We start from the raw sequence: 22,515 nt of genomic DNA, 5'->3' as shown, positions 1-22,515 counted from the left end.
ATGGCGGCGGAGGGTCCCCTGCAGGAGCTGTGCGAGGAAGCCTCTTGCTCCATCTGCCTGGACTTCTTCAGGGACCCGGTGACCATCGCCCAGTGCGGCCACAACTTCTGCCGCGCCTGCTTGCTTCGGTACCTGGGGGCGCCGGGGGCCGAGGCTTCCTGCCCCCAGTGCAGAGGGCGAGCGCAGGAGGGGGGCCTCCGGCCCAACCGGCAGCTGGCCAACTTGGTGGGGATAATCCAGAAACTCAGTCCGCGGGAGGGAAAGAGGGGAGAAGGCAAGGGGGGCGTCTGCGAGCAGCACCAGGAGCCCCTGAGGTTTGTCTGCAAGGAGGACGTCGCCCTCCTCTGCGGGGTCTGCCGCAGATCCGAGGAGCACCAAGAGCACCAGGTGATCCCTCTGGAGGAGCCTGCCGGAGAGAAGAAGGTAAGGAATCTCTGTGGATCTTGCTGGGGATGAGCCCTGATTTCCTCCTGGCTTCTCTGTAGTTTCAGTCCAATGAAAAAAGTCCTAGCTGGAATGCAAATAATGGTGGGTATTAAACCAGTTTAATTTTAAGCCCCAGTTGCCTGACAGTAAACCAGGAGCCGGTCAGCCTTTACCTGTCCCCATCGGGTCAACCAGAGTTGGAAAACGAGATCCTGGGCTGGGCAGATCCCTCCTTCTGTCTGATCCAGCCGGGTTCTTACTGTGTTCCGTTTCCCCAGGAGAGGAGACTTTTCTTGCGTCTTGGTGGCTCAGATTTTCCGTTTGGGTCAAAGCAGCCTTGAGCATTTGAGGCCTCCTTGCCCTTTGTTTATAATGTCAGCTTTATATTTTGGTTCCTCTGTTCAGCCGCAGATTGGTTGCCAAAAAAGTTGGTGGTAACAAGATCCATTCATGTTCCCCTTCAAAGCCCTGCCATCTATGTAATGCCTGAAATTATTATATACTATGGGAAATGTATTTGAATGTATGTTTTTATGTTCATTCTGCATATTTGCACTTATGGAAATGCTAAGCCCAGAATGTAAGGGCTGGTTTAGAATACTATGTATTCATATGCACACACATGAGGACTCTTTGGGAATGGTGGCATCCACAACTAAGAGACCAACAGATTACAGTGCTTGCTTGGTACGGCCTGTTACCAATAGAGCTTCAGAGTTACCTACTACTTAAGGAATGTGTTTTGTACAAGACCTAGCATCTGCTTAGAGACAGCTTCTACCAATCTCTATATGCTATGTTAATTAAAGTAAGGTAGACAACCAATGTCTAGTGAGTCAACGTAATTGGAACATCCCTAACCAGAAGTTATAATTGGGGTTGCAAGCCTTTGTTCTGTGTGAAAGACTGTCCTGCGCATTTGGGCAGCTTCACCCAGTGTGTATATTAGGCCTAATAAACAACTGCTTTGAATTATCAACCTCCTACTGTGTTATATTAATTCGGAATTAATATTATAACACAGGTACATTTCATCTATCCCTCCAGGGGACTCCTATTCCAAGGTAGTGGAGTTTGATTTTTCAGAAAGCGCTCTCGATCCTGGTGCCCCCAGCTTCCCACGGACACGATCCATTTCCTCCCAGAAGAGCAGTAATATCTCCCATCCGTCCCTTACAGTGGGAATGCTGTTGCCTCTCCTGGATTGAGATCTAGCAGCGTGGCCAGTCCAAGAGGTGTCCCTGCCTAAGGGGGAATATCCAGAGCAGGAGTCCCTAACCTTTTTGAGCCTGTGGGCACCTTTGGGATTCTGACGCAGCGTGGTGGGCACAGCTACAAAATGGCTGCCACACCTTCTCTTCAGTCACACAGTGAAGATCCTTGTGCTATGGTGGAAGCTGCTGCCAAAGCAATGTTTTTAACAATCTGCACAGCCGATCAGCTCTCGAATGGCCAGTCAGAAGTCCTCCTGGGCAAAAGCTTCACCCATTTTCTATAAACACTTGGCAGGCACCAGGAAAGGCGTTGATCAGCTCAGTGGGGCCTACAACACCTTGCCGGGGACCCCTGATCTAGAGGATGTGGTTCCCGTCCCCCCCAGCCACCAAACTGCATGCTCTTGGTGAAGAGGGGAATTCCAATATCGTGCAACCGTAACTGTGAGTCTGGAATGAGGCGGGGAGCCCTGCAGGAACAGAGAAAGATGTGACTGTGTCACATGGCAAAGTTGGCTGGATCAGGGGCTGATGTGCCTCAGCTCCGAAACCTGATATTAGTACCGGGACAAAAATGTTGAAATTGTTTCAAAAGTGTCTTCAGAGCATCCCCCATGATCACGGTGGCCAGAACTCCTTCCAGGATGTCGCCTGTAGATCTGTTGGCAGAAAAGGCTGCCCTGAGGGCAAATTCACTGGGGAGTCCTGTGAGATTCAGATTCATTTTGAGGGTTTGGAAAGGAGTTGGGAGGATTGTAGAATCTGGACTTGAGATGGGAGGATTTTTGTGTGGCTCCGCCTGCTCTGGCAGCCATGTTGGTTTGGCTCCGCCTCCTGTGGCCATCATCAATACCCTCTCTCAAAATTTCAAAGGTACACGCAGGCTTTAAAAGGCTGGAGGACCCCTGAAGTAAATCATCACTTTAATTGAAAAGAACATGGACATGCTTCGGAGATTATTTGGGCCAGGATGTTCCAATTTTCTTAATTTTGGGGTTCCTCCTTCTGCAGCAGCTCTAGATGCTACCCGAAATCTCGTTGCTAGAGGAGAGGGGAGCCACCAGCTGAGGATCTGGGGGTGGGTTTGCAGAGTAGCAGGGAGTGTTCGGTTTACTCCGAACCAGGAATTGTTACCAATCCATTGGCTTTCAAAGGAATTTGAGGCATCAATAAAAGCTTGGTTACATTTCTCTCTCCTATACAATATATTTTTTCTGCATGAGTCACTGATTATATCCAATATTTACAAGTATGGAGAGAGATTTCAATAATATGGAGGGGAAAATAAAACCAACATGGTTCTTTTGTTTTTGGCATCAGGCAGTCCAGGCAGCTAGAAAAGAGAGAGTTTGCCAGAAGCACCAGGAGCTGCTGAATCTCTTCTGCAAGGACGATGAAGCCCTCATCTGTGTGGTCTGTGACCAGTCCCAGGAGCACAACGATCACAAAATCATTCCTGTGGAGGAGGCTTCCCTAGAGTACAAGGTCGGTAATCTGCAAGGTGGATGATGGTGGGGAAGATCGTGTGTAGCTCCTTTCTTGCTGCACTCCTGGGTGTCCCATGACACTTTCTGTAGGGAAACGCCTTGGGCCCAAACGGGGAATGACAGCATTTCTTTGTTGCCCATCTCCTGGCTTGGCTACTCCCTTCCTAATTGCCCTCCCCTTGTGCTCAGGGGGTGACGTTGGGACGTTGGCGCTCTTCAGGGCTGGCTGTGTTGATGTCTGGCCGTCTGATTGTCCTGCCAAGACACCAGGGGGCAGCAGCCTATGGAAGAAGGTTTTAACTATTCCTCCCTACATGGTGGTATTCACGGATGCAAAACGATTTGTAAAAGTTTTTTCCCTATCTGTCCCCTCCCTTATTTTTTTCCTTTCCTGTACCCCTTTTTTAAAAAAGCAAATAAATATTAATTTAACACCCACCCACCCCCCAAAAAAGTTGCTAGCCCAGAGTTGCTGTTAACCCTGTATGGGGCGGGACATTTTGCACTTATATCTAATTTGGGCTTTGATGACAGTATTGCTTTATGATTTATAGTAAAAGGAGGAAACTTCAAGTTTGGGACTTTCTTACCCCAGGATCAGTTCTGCAATTGTATGGAGGTTCTGCGCAAGAAGAAGAAAGAAATACTGGCGTATAAAGCCAGTATAGTGAAGAAAAGCCAGGACCTGATGGTAAGTGTTCTTATTGCTAGGAGGTGAACAGACACTGGAAATATGCATTGGGGCGGGGCGGGGGAGAAACACTGAGTACAAAATGCAGAAAAGTCAAGCAAGAAGGCGGTCCCTCCCCATTTGGAATGGCTTGGTTTTCCACAGAAAAGTTAATGAAAGACCACTTACAAAGAACTGTTGTGACAATGTGTCAGGCCCTTGCAGTTAGCCTGAACTGAGGCTCCTGCCATAAGCAGGCCTGGGGTTTGGCCTTGGTTTTCAAGCTTTCAGCTTCTGTGTACAGTTTCATTTCCGCTGGTTATCTCGGGTCTATGATGTTATGGCTTCTCTCCCTGAGAACCACTATCTCGTGGTGACTTCACTGCTTTTGCTTTCCCTGCTTAGAATGCTTTTACCCTGTAAACTGCAGACCTAAAGTTATTAGCAGCCTCACCTGCGTGTGAGGCAGTCAGCTTCTGTAATCTGTCTTTTTGCTCCTAATAAAGTAGCATTGCTTAGGATCACACCTGCCTGAGCATGTGTGTATTTGGGATGCTAGGGATAGACGACTGAGCCTGACATAAGGTGAACATCTATCCTCTTATAGCTCTGCAATAAAAAGGGTTCTGGAAATAACCATAGTGTCTATGCATGGGGATGAGAGATGTGAGAAGCTGCAGCACATGTTTAAGTTTTGTAAAGTAAAACCACTCCAAGAAGAAAATAATGCAAAGATAATTCACGTGTACTTTGGATGGGTCTTTCTGAATCTTTCTCTTTTCCTACCCAATGTTGATGTGATCTCTGGGAAAGTCAAAAGTGCCCTTCTGATGAGAGTCTCCTAAGGTCCCTCTTCCCACTGCAAAGACTGGCTGTATTCTTCTTTTATTCTTTCTCCCATCTCAGAAGCAAACCATAGGAGAGCGGCAGGAGACAATGACCAAATTCAGGCAACTGCATAAGTTTCTGGATAAGCAGGAGAAGCTTGTGCTAGCCCAGATGGACGAGCTGGAGAAGGAGGTGGCAAGAAACCGGGATCAGCACCTGGCCAAACTCTCTGAGGAGCTCTTCTCTCTGAACAGCCTCATCCGGGAGATGGAGGAGAAGAGTCAGCAGCCGGCCAGTGAACTCCTTCAGGTAAGAGTGTGGCAGGAACAGCCCAGGCTCCCCTTTGGGAGAAGGCTGCCTCCAAACCCTTTATGTGCCGCCTCCTGCTCCATTTCATCTCCACCCAGGGGCAGCGGCCATGCAGAACTCCACCCACTGGAAATTCTGCTCCCTCCAGAGCCCTGTTCACAGGTTGTTCTTTCCAAACAACCAGGAATGAGGGTTATAGGCTTGATTTTCCACAGAAAGTTTTTAAAGGAGGATGGCTGTGGGTGGCAGGGAATGCTAATTATACTAGTTGTGTGCAGATAGGTGTGCAAAAATGCACACACATACAAGAGGAAAAACAGGTGGTAGAGGAATGGCATCCACACAACTGTTTCTGGCACCACTGTGCTTGCTTCTGCTAATCTGGCACATCTGTGCAGATGCAGTGGTATTTGTGCCCAGACCCCCCCTTTCCCTGCTGAGCTATGTGGTAACACTGCAGGGGAAAGGGGGGGGAGAGAAGCCCTTTAAAGGTGACAGAGTCTGGCTCTTCTCTCAGTCGCTGCGGACACCATCTCTATCCCCATCAGAGGGCTTTTCTCAGGTTTTGCAGAAAAGGGCAATGACTAGATTGCTATAGCTTTGTAACATAAAGATATGTTGCACTAATTCCTAGCTTTTATTTTAGAGGCTATAAAGTGCAGGCTGCACATTTCTAGCTATAACTCTGCAACAACAAGAAAAAAATATGAAGGCTGGGATCGGTATGTTTAGGTTGCCAAACTCCAGATGGTAAAAAAAATAATTTCCGTGCTAACGTTAGCTGACCAGAAGAAAATTGGGCAGCACGGTAACCAAATAAAAAAGTATGACAAAAGACTGCTCTGTATAATCTCACTTTTGCTACTTTGTAATATATTATTGCATAAACAAACTCAAGCAGACATCAAACACTTAACATAGTGAATGACATTGACTAATAGTTGTAACCAAAAACACTAGAAGCCCTTATACTGTAGCCCTATTTGGGAACTGTACGGTGCCAACTTAGTAGCAGTATAACATGTGGAGAAGAGAAATATACACGGGACCAATTCCTGCACTTGCTTAGGACACGAAAAGGAAAGTCCAGTTTCTAATCCCTTTCAAATGTCTTCATCAGTCGCCTGTAATTAGGTGCCAGGATGAAATCAACCAGAAGCTCCAGGTTCCTTTATCCTTTTGGAGCAATGCTTTTCAGCAAACTGCTTAAGGCACTCAAGGCCTAGAACTATCAACAAGAAAAATCAGCTATGTAGTGTCCAGACATAATAAACCACTGCATACATATACACTGCTGGGAATGCCTCTGTGTCCACAGGCAGCCCCAAGAGCTACACGTCCTAATCTGAGGGCTTCCTGCCTTCTATGTGAGGAAAAATCCCTTTGTGAAAGGAGCCACTGTTGAGTTGTCAGAGCAGATCACCCAGTTCTGCTCTAAAATGGCTCCATTGTGTTGACATTAACCTCACAAAGATTTTCTTCCACTTTTATGGAGATGCTACCCAGCTTCTGAGTGGCATCTGCTACCTGGACACAGGAGAAGGGCCAGAGTGCAGAATCTCCCAGGGTCTGAGGGGGTCTTCCTGGTGTGGCCTTTTCACAAGCATTGAGGTCTCTCTTCTTTCTCTTTTTCTGCCATTTTTCTTTAGGATGCCAGAAGCACCTTGCAGAGGTAAGTGGATCTTTCTCATTAACCCTGTGGACACTTGGAGGGGTCTGGGTAGCCTGTGGAGAATGGGCTCCTTCAGGGTCATAGCTGTGGGCCAAATAAAATGAACTGTGGGGAATGGCTCTGGAACAAAAAAAGAGGTGCAAAAGTACCAGAGGTCTGGAACACTGATTCAGAAAGAAACAAAAAATTACCAAAGTGTGTATAATTTATATTTTAAAAGTTTAAAATACAAAGGATTAATTTGTCGTTTACAAAATTGCATAATTGCACCACAATATATCCAACAATTCAGCAATTCTCAGTTGCAGTACAAATATCAGTTACATACATCATGTGGTAATTCTAAGCAAAAACAAAGAATGGAAACAAAACAAAAACACAGACAAGGTGCCGGCTAGTTCCTGTCATGAATCTTCATCAGACCTGAACTGCCTTTGAGTAGAAGCCAAGATGTTTTTCTTTCGATGTCATACTGTTTTACATATTATGATCCCACTGTTGAAATTCCGGTTTCTAAAGTAGTGCAGGCTTATTGTTCCAAACCTCTGGTATTTTTGGACCTCTTATTTCATGTTATTCAGAGATTCCCTTGTTCTCTTGTTCGTTAAAAAAGAAGGAAGAGCCCATTTGGCCTTGGATTGGTGCCGCAGGAGAGGAGGGGTTCCTGCCTCCCCCCCAGCCATTTTTTATGTTAAAACAGCCCCCACTAGGGGAGTGACTTCCCCTTTTTAGCTGCTTCATATGCACAGAATAGTCCATGCGAAGCAGCAACAACGGAGAAATAACTCCCCTCCCCCCCGTGAAGTTTCAGCACAGGAAAATGGCTGGGGGCTGACAGGAGCCCTTCTTTCCCCTCTGGTGGTGCTCTGAGCCCAAACTGGCTTGTGTTTTATTTTTTAATATCCATTCCCCTCATCTGCTGAGTGGCTTTGGGGTCTCAGGAGCTACAGTGAGGTGGACGTTGCTCTCCAAAAAGCCTCCCATCTGGCTCTGCTCTCAGCCTCAGCCTGTGTCTCTCGGCTTTCTGCCAATTCCTTCCTCTGTTTCACTGATCCACCATGGTGGGGGTGGGGGGGTGTCTGAATTGGATGGATGGTACCTTTACATGATTTTTCTCCAGGTATGAAGATAAGGAGGCATTTGAGAATCCAGTGGCTTTTCCTCTTGCACTGAAGTGGTGCGTCTGGGATGTAAATCTTCTTTTGGAGGGTATCAAGAAGCAATTCAAAGGTAAGAACATAAGAAAGGCCCTGCTGGATCAGACCAAGGCCCATCAAGTCCAGCAGTCTGTTCACACAGTGGCCAACCAGGGGCCTCTAGGAAGCCACAACAAGATGACTGCAGCAGCACTATCCTGCCTGTGTTCCACAGCACCTAATATAATAGGCCTGCTCCTCTGACACTGGAAAGAATAGGGATGCAGTATGACTAGTATCCATTTTAACTAATAGCCATGAATACCCCTTTCCTCCATGAATGATCATAAAAAAAGCCATTCTAGATCAGACCAAGGCCCATCAAGTCCAGCAGTCTGTTCACACAGTGGCCAACCAGGTGCCTCTAGGAAGCTCACAAACAATACGACTGCAGCGGCACCATCCTGCCTGTGTCCCTCAGCACCTAATATAATAGGCCTGCTCCTCTGACACTGGAAAGAATAGGGATGCATCATGACTAGTATCCATTTCACTAGGGGCCATGGATAGCCCTATCCTCCATGAACATGTCCCCTCCCCTCTTAAATAGGCTGACCATATGTACCATTTTGAAATGGATAGTCCCGTTTTTTAATCAAAATGTCAATTTTGTCCTGTTTTGCACCTCATTACACTTCCAACGTTTGTTTCCTTCAGTTCTGTCATTTCTTATGCTGCATGCAGGCATGGCTGGGTAAATTCTCATAGGCCATTTATGCAGGGGTATTTACTTCACAGTCCCTGCTGGACTGCTTCGAGGCTTCCTTTGCATTCAAGGCTTCCTTCAGACGTGACCTCGCTCTGGCCTCGTTCTTCCCCTGCAGTTCTAGGATCCTGTTTTAGGATGAATTTAAACACTGGTTTGAGGCAAGAGCAACACAAATTCCCCCCAATTCCATGCATAGCTCTTAACTTTGGGTTTCTCTCCCCACATCCATTTTGGCTTTTCCCTCCCATGTGTCTGTCCCTCCCAACCAACCCCTTCCCTCAAAGCAAAGCACAAAAGAGGGAGTTAAACCTTCATGAAATGTGCAGGAAGATGCCAAAGAGAGGCTGCAAAGGTTGGAAGGGAGCTGTAGAAGAAAGGTGGGGAGGAATACCCAGCAACAGCACACGCAGTCCCTTTTGAGAGCTGACCCGTCCCCTCCAAGTAAAGTGCCACAAGGCTGCGTTTTCAGGGGGAGGGACTCACAAGCTCTGTGATTCACTGGGGAGGCCTAATTAATCACAGGGTACTCCTGGAAAGGTAATTATGAGCCCCGTGGCGCAGAGTGTTAAGCTGCAGTACTGCAGTCAAAAGCTCTGCTTACGACCTGAGTTCGATCCCGATGGAAGTTGGTTTCAGGTAGCCGGCTCAAGGTTGACTCAGCCTTCCATCCTTCCGAGGTCGGTAAAATGAGTACCCAGCCTGCTGGGGGTAAAGGGGAGATGACTGGGGAAGGCACTGGCAAACCACCCCGCAAACAAAAGTCTGCCTAGAAAACGTCGGGATGTGACGTCACCCCATGGGTCAGGAATGACCCGGTGCTTGCACAGGGGACCTTTACCTTTACCTTTACCTACTCCTGGAAAATGGGTGGGGGGGAGAATCGTTCATGTATATGATGTTTGAGAATTCGGAGCAGAAAACTGTGCAGCAAACCAAACACACATTTCCCCTGCATAAATGACCATAGAAAAAGTCTCTGATCGGGTTACACTAATATTACATAACCCCTGTCCCGTTTTTGCCACCCCAAAAGTCCCATTTTTGTCACAAGGAAATATGGTCAGCCTCCTCTTAAAGCCTTCGAAGTTGGCGACCATCACCACATCCTGGGGCAGGGAGTTTCACAATTTAGCTATCAGTTGTGGGAAGAAATACTTCCTTTTTGTCTGTTTTGAATCTCACCTTCCAGCTTCAGCTGGTATTATGAGAGGGCGAAAAGCTGCTCCCTATCCACTCTCTCCACACCATGCATAATTTTATAGACCTCTATCGTGTCTCCCCTTAATCACCTTCTTTCCAAGTTAAACAGACCTAAGCATTTTAACCGCTTCTCATAAGGCAGTTGCCTGACCTACTTTTCCATCATTGCTTTCAATGGGGCCATGCTAAGCAATGGAGGTCAATGAAGTCTATGGAGATTTCCCCCCAAAGCTCATGTGGGGGCGTCTTTGGAGACAGAGCCCCCATATTTGCAGCGTTGCTTGAAGGGACTCTCTTTGCACAAACCCTGACGTTTGGTGAAGATTGGGTCAGGGGGTCCAGTTTTATGGAGTCTGGAAGTGGCCGGTCAAATTCCCAATTGCTAACTTTATTATGTTTCTCTATGGAGGATGGGGGCAACTCCTTTAGGACCCCATAAAATTGGACCCCCTGATCCAATCTTCACCAAACTTTGGGATTTGTGCAAGGAAAGTCCCTTCAAGCAACTAGGCAAATATGGGGGCTCTACCTCCAAAGATTCCCTCATAGGAGCTTCGAAAGAAATCTGCATAGACTCTAATGGGCCAGATTTTTTTCAGGAAATCCAAAAATAAGCTGAATATCTATATTTACCGGTATGGGTATTCGGCTTGTTTCCGGTTTTGTAAAAAAAAAAAACGGACCCAATAAACCCGAACCAAAAATTACCGATTTTTTTTTTTGCACAAGTCTAATCCCAACACAGATCCCTGAGGGACCCCCCTGCTCACATCCCCACCATTGTGAGAACTGACCATTGATTCCTACTCTCTGTTTTCTGATTTTTAGCCAGCTCCCAATCCACAAGAGAACTTGCCCTCTTATCCCATAACAATGAAGTTTGCTTAACAGTCTTTGGTGGGGGACTTTGTCAAAATCCTTTTGGAAATCCAAATACGCAATGTCCACAGGCTCTTTCCTGTCCACATGCTTACTGAGGTGGAGCCAGCCACAAAATGGCTGCTACAGTACCGTCAGTCACACAGTGAAGATCCTTGTGCTGTGGTGGCTGTCGCGAGGAGCTGGCAGATTAGTTTAAGAGTCCTCAGTACACAATCCAGAACGCCAAGCTACAAAAAGCCAGTGTTGTTTATTTACAGTGCATAGATAAAAGCAATTCATACACTCTCCACTTCACCATATCTCCTCACGTTAATTCTTCCAGCAATTCTCTTACAGCCACATACTGGTACAGAGTTCAAGACATATATACATATCACAATCTCTAGGAACCAATCAGCACACAGCTGACCCATTTGCTTAATAATTGCCTTATACCTTCTTGCATCAGCTTATTGGTACCACCTGCTCAAACCAGCCCAGGGTGGTTTCCCAGGTTGCAATGTGCTCCTGACGTTTCATTTCCTGATATGCAATGACTTGCATTCTTGACAGTGGCAGATGCTGCCCAAGCAATATTTTTAAAAAGCTACACAGCCAGTCAGAAGCCCTGCTTGGCAAAAGTCCCACCTTGCCCTGGCCACTTTGTAAAATATTTAGGGACACCAGGAAAGGTATTGGTGGCCATCACAGCGCCATTGGGCACCATGTTGGAGATCTCTGACTTATATCATTAGCAGATTCCAGAATGTAAGAATTGTATGTACAAATTCACAAGGCTATTTGAGCTCACCATGGAAGGTTTTGTGGTCAGAATTATCCCACAACTTTAGTTCTGAATTGCATTACGTGAATTTTCTGAAAATTCTGTTTTGCTGTTCTCTAGTCAGTTGTGTCCGTGGACTGGTAAACTGGGAGGTAGTGGTAGAATGAGGGAGGGGGAGGGAGACACCCAGCTGATCCCTTTCAGAAACACCTACCCCATTCTCATTGCAGTGTGTCTATGACCAAATTGGACCTATCAAAACCGTCCCCTTTGAGTGAATGTGTGTTTGCTTGAGTTTGTCATAGCTGAGCCCACAGAGTGGTCTCAAGAAAACTGATAGTGCTCTCTTAAGCAGATTTACATCCTTCTAGACCAATTTAAATCAGCGGGTTTAGAAGGATGTAACTCTTCTTAGGATGGCACTGTGGAAACGCTCTTTGGAAGGATCCTAAGTTTAGCTGGAGTGGACCCTTGACCCGCAGACCTTAGCATACTTTCTGTGTAGTAAATCTCCAGTCACTCCCAGTGACTAATAAAAAGAAATGTGAATATTTCCACATCAATAAAATTTGGAAAGGATTTTCCCAGAAGTAGCTTCTACTTAACCTTTCAGCTGAAAATCAGAAGAAATATGTACTCATGTGCCATCAGGTCACAACAACTTATGGCAACCCCAGAAAGAGGTTTTCAGGGCAAATGAGAAGCAGAGATACCTTTGCCTTAGTCCGCAGAATCTTCTTTGGTCATCCAAGTACCAACCTGCTTATCTTTTGAGATGAGGTGGGGCTGTACCATGGCACTTTCCTTCCCCAAGAGAAATATTATTAACTGATGTTTTTGTCACAAGAGTTGTGATTGGCACAAGGGTCTGCTGCTCACTTTTGTTTCTTTTGCTTCCTCAGACACTCTGGATTCTGGACTTCACGTGCAGAAAGGTATATTTTTCTTCATACACCAATCAATTATTTCTTAACTAAAAAGCTTAACCTTACAATTTCTGTTCTTCTACTGGGTGTTTTTCTAGAGATAACATTACTGGATGCTCTTGTTTTGTTCCTCAACTTCTCTCCTGCCTTGCCAGGGCCAGTTCCTCCTTGTTCTGAGGAGTTCTGTCAGGGTGAAAGAGGTGGTGGACTCTGAGGGGAGAAACTGCCTCCTTTCACCTACCTGTCGCCATATTGAAACGATGGGAGAACGGTTGTTGGGCATCAGATCTTGAGGGCTTTTCAGAATCCTCCCCATGAGAAGCACAGACCAGGTTGAGAGCTCAGCCCAAGCGGATTTCCCTACCTGCTTTCCAGGTTTTCCTTAGTTTGAAGGTGCTATAAATTGTGTATTGGACCCACATTTTTTTTTAAGCTGTGTTTCTAGAATTGCAGTATTTAAAGCCAGAAGTCCAGCCTGCCCAGGTGCTGTTTTCCAGTTGTTCACACATAATTTGTGTTTGATGTTTGGCAGAAGAACTGGAATGACGTGCCTGTCACTCACAAGCCTCCTCTTCAGCTTGGTCTGCCCCCTCCCCATCTGTCCCTCAGATGCACACTTATGGGCAGGAGCAGGTTGTCTCCTGAGTATATTTTAGAGGAAATTCAGACAGAAGGAAGACTGATGTTTTTCTAGTGCTGTGAACTGGGTTCAGGAACTTCCATTTGCCGCATTCGTGTATGCAGGTCGAATGCCGGTTTACCTCTGTTTCTCTCCCTTCTGCGTAGGGTCAGTTGTTTGCTGTTGTAAATTAGTATGTTTTCAAACAGGATTTATGGTAAACTCCAACATATTAGTACTTTACCAAAGCTTTCAGTAAAGTTACAGAACTGGTTTTTGAAGAGATCTCTCCAGGATATTAGTTGTATGTGTGTGTGCAGGGCAGCAAAGTTTCTTTCGAACCAGTCCTGCCTCATTGAAAAGTTATGTCTGCTTTAAAAGTTATGTCTGCTTTTACCCTCTGGTGCTGCCAAATTTGCAAGCATCAGAATAGCATTTTTAAGGCATTGATTTTTCCCGCCCAGAGTAGATCATGCTTGAGTTTGATAGCTGTGTGATGGAAACTCTAGTGCAGAAGGGCTTCCAGTTGGTAATGTTGCAGCTGCCACCAAGGATACCACAACAGGACTTAGTTTTTGCAGAGCTGTTAATGAGTTGCTTCCGCAGGAGCAGGGAGGGGGCATGAATTCAATACTAAGGATATTTCTGTAAATTCTAGCTTGATCCTGGCCATCTTTTCATAGATTATCTGCCCTGGGTTTGTCCATTTTGAGAAGTGGTTTTCTCCACTGCTTCCCCACCACATTTGTACACCTGCTGGAGTATCCCAGGTTTTCTTCAAATTTTCTCAGTGAAAGGCAGTGAAGCCTGGATGGCTGCTATGTGGGTGGGAACATTAAGCTTTTTCTCCCTATGTGGCAGCCATTTCCCTGATCCTGTCCTGGTGGCGACTATTTCCTTTCCCCACCTCTGGGGGGATTTTTAGTTTTTTAAAAATAGGAAATACTTTATTATTATTATTATATAGATATAATGTTTTACCAACACGTGTACCTGAATTCCCAGCCTTCATTAAAAAGTAAATATCTAGACCTTTCTGTTGTGACAATATAAAGGGAAAGGCATCACTATAATGATATGCTACTACTGATTTTTTTTTAATTGCCAAAGACCCGCTGGTCTAATGGAGGGATTTGGGTGCTAGTGGGGGACTGGAGCAGAGATATGGGGGGGGGGGGGACCTGCCATGCAGAAGTCCTGTTCTTGCTGTGCTTTATCAATAGCTTCACCAGCAACAACGAAACTGCACAAGTCCTTCCCTGTAAGAAAACCACTGCCGAAGCACCTGGGTCTCTCTAGAAGAGACAAGGCATTTCACGGGAATGTAAATCCTGCTCTGTCTTTCCCCCCCCAAGTTTCCTATGCTGTGAATCACAGAAACTATTAGCGGGGTTCTTTTGATTCAACGTGTTCTGGGAGAAACCTTGAATGATAGGAGAAAAATCATTTATAAATGATTTGGATGAAGTAATAGAGGGAATGCTCATTAAATTTGCTGATGATACTAAATTGGGAGGGGGACTCTTCCAACACACTTTGACACTGAGAGACACTGTCCTTCAGTGCTACTCCTCTGAAGATGCCTGCCACAGCTGCTGGCGGAACGTCAGGAAAGAAAATACCAAGACCACGGTCACACAACCCGGATAACCTACTAGAACTGAAGAACAAAATCAATGTAATACCTTCATTATTTATTATTTAAATTGGCACAAAACATTGTGTAAGCTTTCAGGCACACCAGACGTCTTCATCAGGCTGAATGTTACAACCTTTAAAAAGACAGAAGGTTGGAAGGCAGATTCTTCAGGCTGTGGTGTGAAGGTCTGATCTCCCCCAGCCCGGCGCGACCACATGAAGGCCTCCACCCCACCCCCAGCTGCCCCAGCGGGCCCGTGGCCCAGCGCGACCACGTGAAGGCCTCCACCCCACCCCCAGCTGCCCCAGCGGGCCCGGGACCCAGCACGACCACTGGAATGCCTCCACCCCAGCCGCAGCATCGGCCCACAGCTCGGCGTGTCTGGGCAGAAGCCTTCCCCACTCCCTCCCAGGCCACGCACGGGCCCTGGGAAGCCCAGAAAAGGCTGGGGGGAAGGGGAAAGGGGGACTAGGCTCCTCGGCTCCATGGGTCGGATAAAAACCCTCCGGGGGCTGGATGAGGCTCATGGGCTGCATGTTTGACACCCCTGCTCTAGACCTTTCGGTTGTGACAATATACAGGGAAAGGAATCACTAGAATGAGGTGGAGTGGGGTGGGGGCTGCTGGGTTAAGTAGAAATGTCATTCTTGGGATCCAGTAAAAACTTGTACAGCTGTAGTGGTCCATGCAAAATCTCAAAACTGGAGCAAAATCAATGTAATACTTTCATTATTTAAATTGGCACAAAATGTTGTGCAAGCTTTCAAGCACAGCAGAGGTCTTCATCAGGCTGGATATTGCAACCTTTAAAAAGACAGAAGGGTAGAAGGGAGGTTGTTCAGGCTGTGGAGTGAGGATCTGATCTCGTATCCATCCTCTGATGGGTGCAGGCAGGACATCAGCTCCCCTTTATTGCTGACGTAACGTTACCGTACAGGACATTTCCTGAGAAGCTGCATTCAGTCCAATCTTTGTTCTTTCACTGGAATATAGAAACCACCCCAAGTCCTGCCAAAATGGTCCCAAATGCCAATTGAGACCCACATCTCCCTGGCAAGCTGAAAGCAATGGGAACCCCCTTCCAGTCTCTGTGTTTTGTTCAGAGTCAATGAAAGCCAAATTCAGTGGTATTCCCTGTTTTGAGATGTGTTCAACCCATTCTGTGCCTCTGCTCATTTTCATGTGGTTTGGGTTTTTATGTAAATGCTCTCTCGTATGATTTCTTAGGGGGAGGGGGAAATCCTGTGACTGAAATATCCATGATTCTCTTCTCTCTCGAGGTTCTCCGCTTGGGATAGGATACGAGAAGAAATGGGTTGGGTTACTGTGAGTTTTTATTGTGGATTTTACCTGCCTTTTCTTGAAGCACACAGGAAGACTTAGGGTTGCCAGGTCCCTCTTTACCAATGATGAGAGGTTTTGGGGGTGGGGCCTGAGGAGGGCAGGGTTTGGGGAGGGGAGGGACTTCAGTGCCATAGGATCCAATTGCCGAAGCAGCCATTTTCTCCAGGGGAATTGATCTCTATCGGCTGGAGATCATCTGTAATAGCAGGAGATCTCCAGCTACTACCTGGAGGTTGGCAACCCAAGGAAGGCAGCTCGGCCTTTTAGCAGGTGAGGAGGAGGCAGGAGAGAGTCTGTGAATCCAGGAGGGGGTTATGAAGAGGTAGGAGCAGGAGAAGGACGCAGAACAGGACAGAGGGGGAGAAATCTCCTGGCTGAAGACGCTTCTCTTCTTGTCTCCTCGTTTTTGCCCCCAACAGCATGTGTGACTCTGGATCCAGACACGGCCCATCCCGAACTCATCCTGTCTGAGGATCGGAAAAGCATGAGAAGGGGAGGAAAAGCTCAAGCTCTGCCCAGCAACCCTGAGAGATTTGACGGTTGTGGTGTTGTTCTGGGCTGTGAGGGATTCACAGCAGGCTGCCATTTCTGGGAAGTCCTTGTGGGAAGTGAGGGAAGATGGATTGTGGGGGTGGCCAGAAAGTCTGTGAGGAGGAAGGGAGGGATCACCTTTAGTCCTGAGGAAGGGTTCTGGGCTGTGGGGAAGTGGGGGGGCTGCTACAAGGCTGGCATAAAAGGCAAAAACCCTCCCCTGTCCCTGACCGGGGAGCCCAAGAGGATCCAAGTCTGCCTGAACTGCTCTGGGGGCCGAGTGGCCTTTTTCGACGCTGACCGAGGATCCCTCCTCTTCGAGTTCTCTGGAGCCTCCTTCCGTGGAGAGACCCTCCTGCCCATCTTTCAGGTGTTGGGGAAAGCCCACCTCAAGCTCTCTCCTTAAGACCATCTTCTTCACACCAGGAGCACCAAATAAGTCCTCTCCAGGATCTCAGACACCAAAACTGACTGAAGTAAAAAAGAAGACATTTTCCCAACATTCCCTTTTTAAAATTTGTATCTCATTTCTGAAAGACAAAAGTACTACATTTCACTTTATAAAGAACAACAAGCTTGTGGTCAAGGTGAGATGTGAATGGACCTCCCTACCTGCCTCCTTCAGCCTCCATTCCTCTCAAGCACAAGAGGAACAACCGAAGACTGTGGAGAGGAAGAAAGAGGCCCCTGAAAGTCTAAGATGATCTTCTGGCCTTTCTCTTTTCAATGCTTCACTGGGCAGCAGCACCTGTTGGGAAATGGCCTCTCCCTGTCAAGGCTGCTCCATTCATTGCAGTTGTGTTTTAGTTATACCAGTGGTTGCAAAGATGTTGCTGTTATGATTATGAAGTTATGTTACCTTGAAAACTGGGCTGCCTTGAATTTTTTATTGCGGGGGGGGGGTATATTGTGACAGCCGGACAACCACAAGTGTGCTTTCATTTATTGGCTTGAACCATACCCAGCTGTCCAGTTGGAAGGAAATTCAGGAGGGGGATTTGCGTATGCTGGGTTAAAGGTTTCTAATTCCTGTTTTTTGTGTCTCTTCAAATCATTATGAATCTGTCGCGGTTCGGGCCGTTAAGTGCCTACTCTCTTAGAAAGGACCCCTTCCTGAGAAGGAATATGTTATCTTATTCAGCGAGACACTACTAGACCGGAATCAACGATTCCCAGAAACTTGTTAAGGTCTCTAGGACATCTTTTGAACACGCCAATAAATTTATAATATTGGACAAGAGTATAATTATTAAAACACATTTATTTTACATATAATATATGCATGTGAATATTTACACATTATTAAAACATGTTATAAAGTACAAACATTTATGATTCTCTTACATGTTCATTTATGTTAATATATGCAAGCAGTTCCAAACAACCTTTATAAGCAATTTCTCTATGTAAGGTTTTCTAACCTTAAACCTGTAATGCATTTCATTCCGAAATGAATCAGTTTACAGAAAGCCTGTCAAAATATGATTAGTATAAGGAGAGAAATTCATAGTTAAAAGCATCTTAATGCTTCCAGTCTTTGGAATGCGCAGGACAAGCTCCTTACATGATCGCCTTGTCCATTCAGATGTATTAAAAACCATACAACACTCTTTGACAATCGGCCATTTTAAATGCGGTAGGTGCTCTGTTTGCCCTTTGAGTTTGCCCGTTAAGGAATTTAGCTCAACGTCATCTAATTTCAAGTTCAAATTACAGCATTTTTCAAATTGCGCCACGAGCCGCGTGGTTTATGCGGTCACGTGCAAATGCTCTAAACTACATAGGCAGCACAATATGCCAAATTAGACTCCACATAGGAGAACATAGGTCCAGGATACGCGCGGGCAATTTAGAGGCCCCTCTCACAAGTCATTTCTTGGAACATAAACATTCAGAGAATGATTTAAGATTTTTTTGTATTATGGAAGTATAAAGACCATCCCCATGACACTAAAGATATGCAAACAATCCTCCTCCAACACGAGATGAGGTTCATTTATCTGTTTAATACTCTGATCCCTAATGGATTGAATAATGCAATTGATTTGTCTTGTTTTTTATGATTTTCTGTCTGTGAATGGAAATTGGATCCTGTCCCCTTTAAGAACTATAACGAGAATGTCAGTAATCACGTGATCAGATTCAGGAAGTATCCACCTTCAAACATTAGCAGCCCACACTATTGGGAGCTAATAAGAAAAAAGATAAAAACTTAAAAATAAAATAATAAGTTGAAACCTTTGAATTCAACCTGAAGAACCTCCCAGAACAAATGAATACTTACTGGTGGGATGAGGCAAGAATGATTAGCTATAGATACTTATTTTAAATATTGTAAATTTTGTACGGTAAGTCGGCATGGTAATTTATATGAACCTTTCATTTTAGGCTGATGAAGCCAAATATATGGTGAAAGCGCTACAAATATGGGGAAAGCGTTCCCTCTGTCACCTTTTTGGAGCAGCAAGAGGTGTTCCAGTAGACGTTGACTTTTACAACTACTAGCATTGGACTTTCCTAATTTGTTGGAGATAGCCATTGTGCTTTATCTAAAATTGCTGTCACATTGTGATTAGCTTTGTATATATTTTGTATTTCTTTGATAATCACTTTTGTATTACTACTTGTCTGTGTATGTCTTGCACTGTTTCATGAATATATGTTTTTGATACTATTGCCTGCACTGTTTTGTTCCTACCACTACCTGGAGGTTGGCAACTCAAGGAAGGCTGCTCTACTTTTTAGCAGGTCAGGAGGAGGCAGGAGAGAGTCTGTGGATCCAGGAGAGGGTTATGAAGAGGTGGGAGCAGGAGGAGGACGCAGAACAGGGCAGAGGGGGAGAAACCTCCCGGCTGAAAACGCTTCTCCTCTTGTTTCCTCATTTTTGCCCCCCCAACAGCAAATGTGACTCTGGATCCGGACACGGCCCATCCCCAGCTCATCCTGTCTGAGGATCGGAAAAGCGTGAGACGGGGAGAAGAAGCTCAAGATCTGCCCAGCAATCCTGAGAGATTTTCCACATATGGTGCTGTTCTGGGTCATGAGGGATTCGCGGCAGGTCGCCATTTCTGGGAAGTCCTTGTGGGAAGTGAGGAAAGATGGTGTGTGGGGGTGGCCAGAAAGTCCGTGGAGAGGAAAGGACGCTTCACCTTTAGTCCTGAGGAAGGGATATGGGCTGTGGGGAAGTGGGATGGAGGCTGCTACTGGGCTGCCTTAAAAGGCCAAAACCTTCCCCTGTCCCTGACGGGAGCCCAAGAGGATCCGAGTCTGCCTGAACTACGCTGGGGGCCAAGTGGCCTTTTTCGACGCTGATCAGGGATCCCTGATCTACGATTTCTCTGGAGCCTCCTTCCGTGGAGAGACCCTCCTGCCCTTCTTTTGGGTGTCTAAAAAAGGCCACCTGAAAATCTCTTCTTAAGACCCTTCTCTCCACACCAGGAGCATCAACAAGGCCTCTTCGGGCTCCCGGACCCCAAAACTGACTGGAGTAAAAAGGGACACATTTTCCCCTCCATTTCCCAACATTCCCTTTTTTCTTTGTATCTCATTTCTGAAAGACAAAGTAACACATTTCACTTTATAAAGAATAACAGGCTTTTTACCAAGGAGAGCTGTGAACAGAGGCCCCTCCCCCCGGACCCCTCTGACCTCCATCCCTCTCAAGCACAAGAGGATCAGCCGAAGATCAACCGAAGAGAAAGAAAGAGGCCCCTGCAAGTCTAAGTTAATCGTCTGGACTTTCTCTTTTTTTTTGGCTTTTCTGGGCACCATCTGTTAGGATTTGCCTCTGTTCATCTTATCTTTTCTGAAGGGCACTCCCTCTTCCTGTCAAGGCTGCTCCATTCATCGCTGTTGTGTTTCAGATACCACTGGTTGAAAAGATGTTGCTCTTATGATAAAGTTACGTTATCTTGAAAACTGGGCTGCCTTGAATTTGGGGGTGGGATATGGCAACTGCCTGACAACCACAAGGGTGCTTTCATTTATTAACCCCCCCCCCCAACTCTCCAGTTGGAAAGAAATTCAGGAGGGGGATTTGCATAGCCAGGGTCCTGCTGGGTTAAAGGTTACTCTTCCAGGGTTTTTTTTTGTCTCTCTTCAAATCATTATGAATCCTTTTCATCCACACAGCCGTCTCTCTCTCTCTCTCCTTTAACTGGGTTTCTAACAAACTGGGTGCTCATACTTTTGTTCTTACCACAACCCTGCGAGGGAAGTTAGGCCAAGAGCTACTGAGCTTCACTGCTAATGTTGCCAATTCTGGCTTGGGAAATTCCTGGAGAGTTTGGGTGCAGAGCTGTTGGGGGGGGGGTTGGGGAGGGGAGGGACCTGAGGGGGGCATAATGCCGTAAAGTCTGTGCTCTGAAGCAGCCGTTCTCTCCAGGGGAGCTGATTTCTCTCATCTGCAGATCAGTTGTAATTCTGAGAGATCTCCAGCGTGTGTAAGTTTGTTTCAGCACAGCACACAGACCAGATGGGCTTTGCTGCATAATTTGCCTTTGTGCCCTCTGCTAACTCAGGATGTGAAAAAACCACACCCTGAGACTCACAGAAGGGGCACCCCATCCCTCCCTCTCGCTTGCCCTGCTGGACACTGACCAGGCACCCTGCCAACCAAGCTCTCTTCCATCTCCTGCTGCCTGAATCATACAGTGTGGAGGGGGAGATGGGGGGGGTCTCCTTCCCTGCCTGTCTTGCAGTGCTGCTGCCTCCAACCGTCTGGCTTACAGGGTAGTGGCAGGGGGGCAGCTGCAGCCCCCACTCCTCCTCCCTGCCTACAGCACCAGGGTGGTCCATAACATGTCTTCACCACAACAATCCTGTGAGTGAGATCTGGCTGAGAGTGGGTGAGGGTCCCAATGTCACCCACCAAGCTTCCATGGCAGATTAAGGATTCAAACCCAGATCTTGTAGAGATCCTACTCAGATGCTCTAACCACTACAGCATACTGGCTCTGATAGCTCAGCGAAATTTTTGTTCGTAAAGGAAGGAAGATATTCCTCTCTCCCTGTCTGGGCTGTTTCCATCTTCTTGGCATGATCTCATGATTAAACTTTTGCTTATGCAGCAAAGAGCAGAGGGAGTTTCTGGCCCTGATCTAGGCCAGATATGGGGAAAGCGTTCCCTCTGTCACCTTTTTGGAGCAGCAAGAGGTGTTCCAGTAGACGTTGACTTTTACAACTACTCGCATTGGACTTTCCTAATTCGTTGGAGATAGCCATTGTGCTTTATCTAACATTGCTGTCACATTGTGAATAGCTTTGTATATATTTTGTATTTCTTTGATAATCACTTTTGTATTACTACTTGTCGTCTGTGTATGTCTTGCACTGTTTCATGAATATATGTTTTTGATACTATTGCCTGCACTGTTTTGTTCCTACCACTACCTGGAGGTTGGCAACCCAAGGAAGGCTGCTCTACCTTTTAGCAGGTCAGGAGAAGGCAGGAGAGAGTCTGTGAATCCAGGAGAGGGTTATGAAGAGGTGGGAGCAGGAGGAGGATGCAGAAGAGGCCAGAGGGGGAGAAATCTCCCTGCTGAAGACGCTTCTCTTCTTGTCTCCTTATTCCCCCCCCCCCCAACAGCAAATGTGACTCTGGATCCGGACACAGCCCATCCCCAACTCATCCTGTCTGAGGATTGGAAAAGCGTGAGACGGGGAGAAGAAGCTCAAGCTCTGCCCAGCAATCCTGAGAGATTTTCCACATATGGTGCTGTTCTGGGCTGTGAGGGATTCACAGCAGGCCGCCATTTCTGGGAAGTCCTTGTGGGAAGTGAGGAAGAATGGGCTGTGGGGGTGGCCAGAAAGTCCATGGGGAGGAAGGGATTGTTTCCCTTTAGTCCTGAGGGAGGGATCTGGGCTGTGGGGAAGTAGTGTGGGTGCTACTGGGCCTGCCTTAAAAGACGACCCTCCCCTGTCCCTGACCGGGGAGCCCAAGAGGATCCGAGTCCGCCTGAACTACGCTGGGGGCCGAGTGGCCTTTTTCGACGCTGACCGAGGATCCCTGATCTACGAGTTCTCCGGAGCCTCCTTCTCTGGAGAGACCCTCCTGCCCTTCTTTCGGGTGTTTTAAAAAGGCCACCTCAAACTCTCTTCT

The 22,515-nt window shown here is 46.7% G+C and overlaps 1 protein-coding gene across 1 annotated transcript; it reads left to right on the top strand.

Moving 5' to 3' along the window:
- On the top strand, positions 1-22,505 carry LOC130492506 (E3 ubiquitin-protein ligase TRIM7-like). Its single transcript, XM_056866258.1, has 9 exons — positions 1-423; positions 2,961-3,125; positions 3,723-3,818; positions 4,704-4,934; positions 6,584-6,606; positions 7,727-7,836; positions 12,259-12,291; positions 19,315-19,600; positions 22,293-22,505. Exons 1-9 carry the CDS (start codon positions 1-3, stop codon positions 22,489-22,491), a joined length of 1,566 nt encoding a protein of 521 aa, XP_056722236.1. The 3' UTR covers positions 22,492-22,505.
- The last annotated feature ends 10 nt before the right edge of the window (positions 22,506-22,515 follow it).

Source organism: Euleptes europaea, chromosome 1, assembly GCF_029931775.1.
Source record: "Euleptes europaea isolate rEulEur1 chromosome 1, rEulEur1.hap1, whole genome shotgun sequence".
Classification (NCBI taxonomy): domain Eukaryota; kingdom Metazoa; phylum Chordata; class Lepidosauria; order Squamata; family Sphaerodactylidae; genus Euleptes; species Euleptes europaea.
This window is presented reverse-complemented; position numbering and strand designations above follow the sequence as displayed.

Bases quoted from the DNA above. Each gene is read 5' to 3' on its own strand.
- LOC130492506 (XM_056866258.1), top strand. From the start codon at position 1: ATGGCGGCGGAGGGTCCCCTGCAGGAGCTGTGCGAGGAAGCCTCTTGC. The intron at 4,935-6,583 runs GTAAGAGTGTGG...ATTTTTCTTTAG, and splicing joins CGGCCAGTGAACTCCTTCAG to GATGCCAGAAGCACCTTGCA. The intron at 19,601-22,292 runs GTGGGATGGAGG...GTGGGGAAGTAG, and splicing joins GGGATATGGGCTGTGGGGAA to TGTGGGTGCTACTGGGCCTG.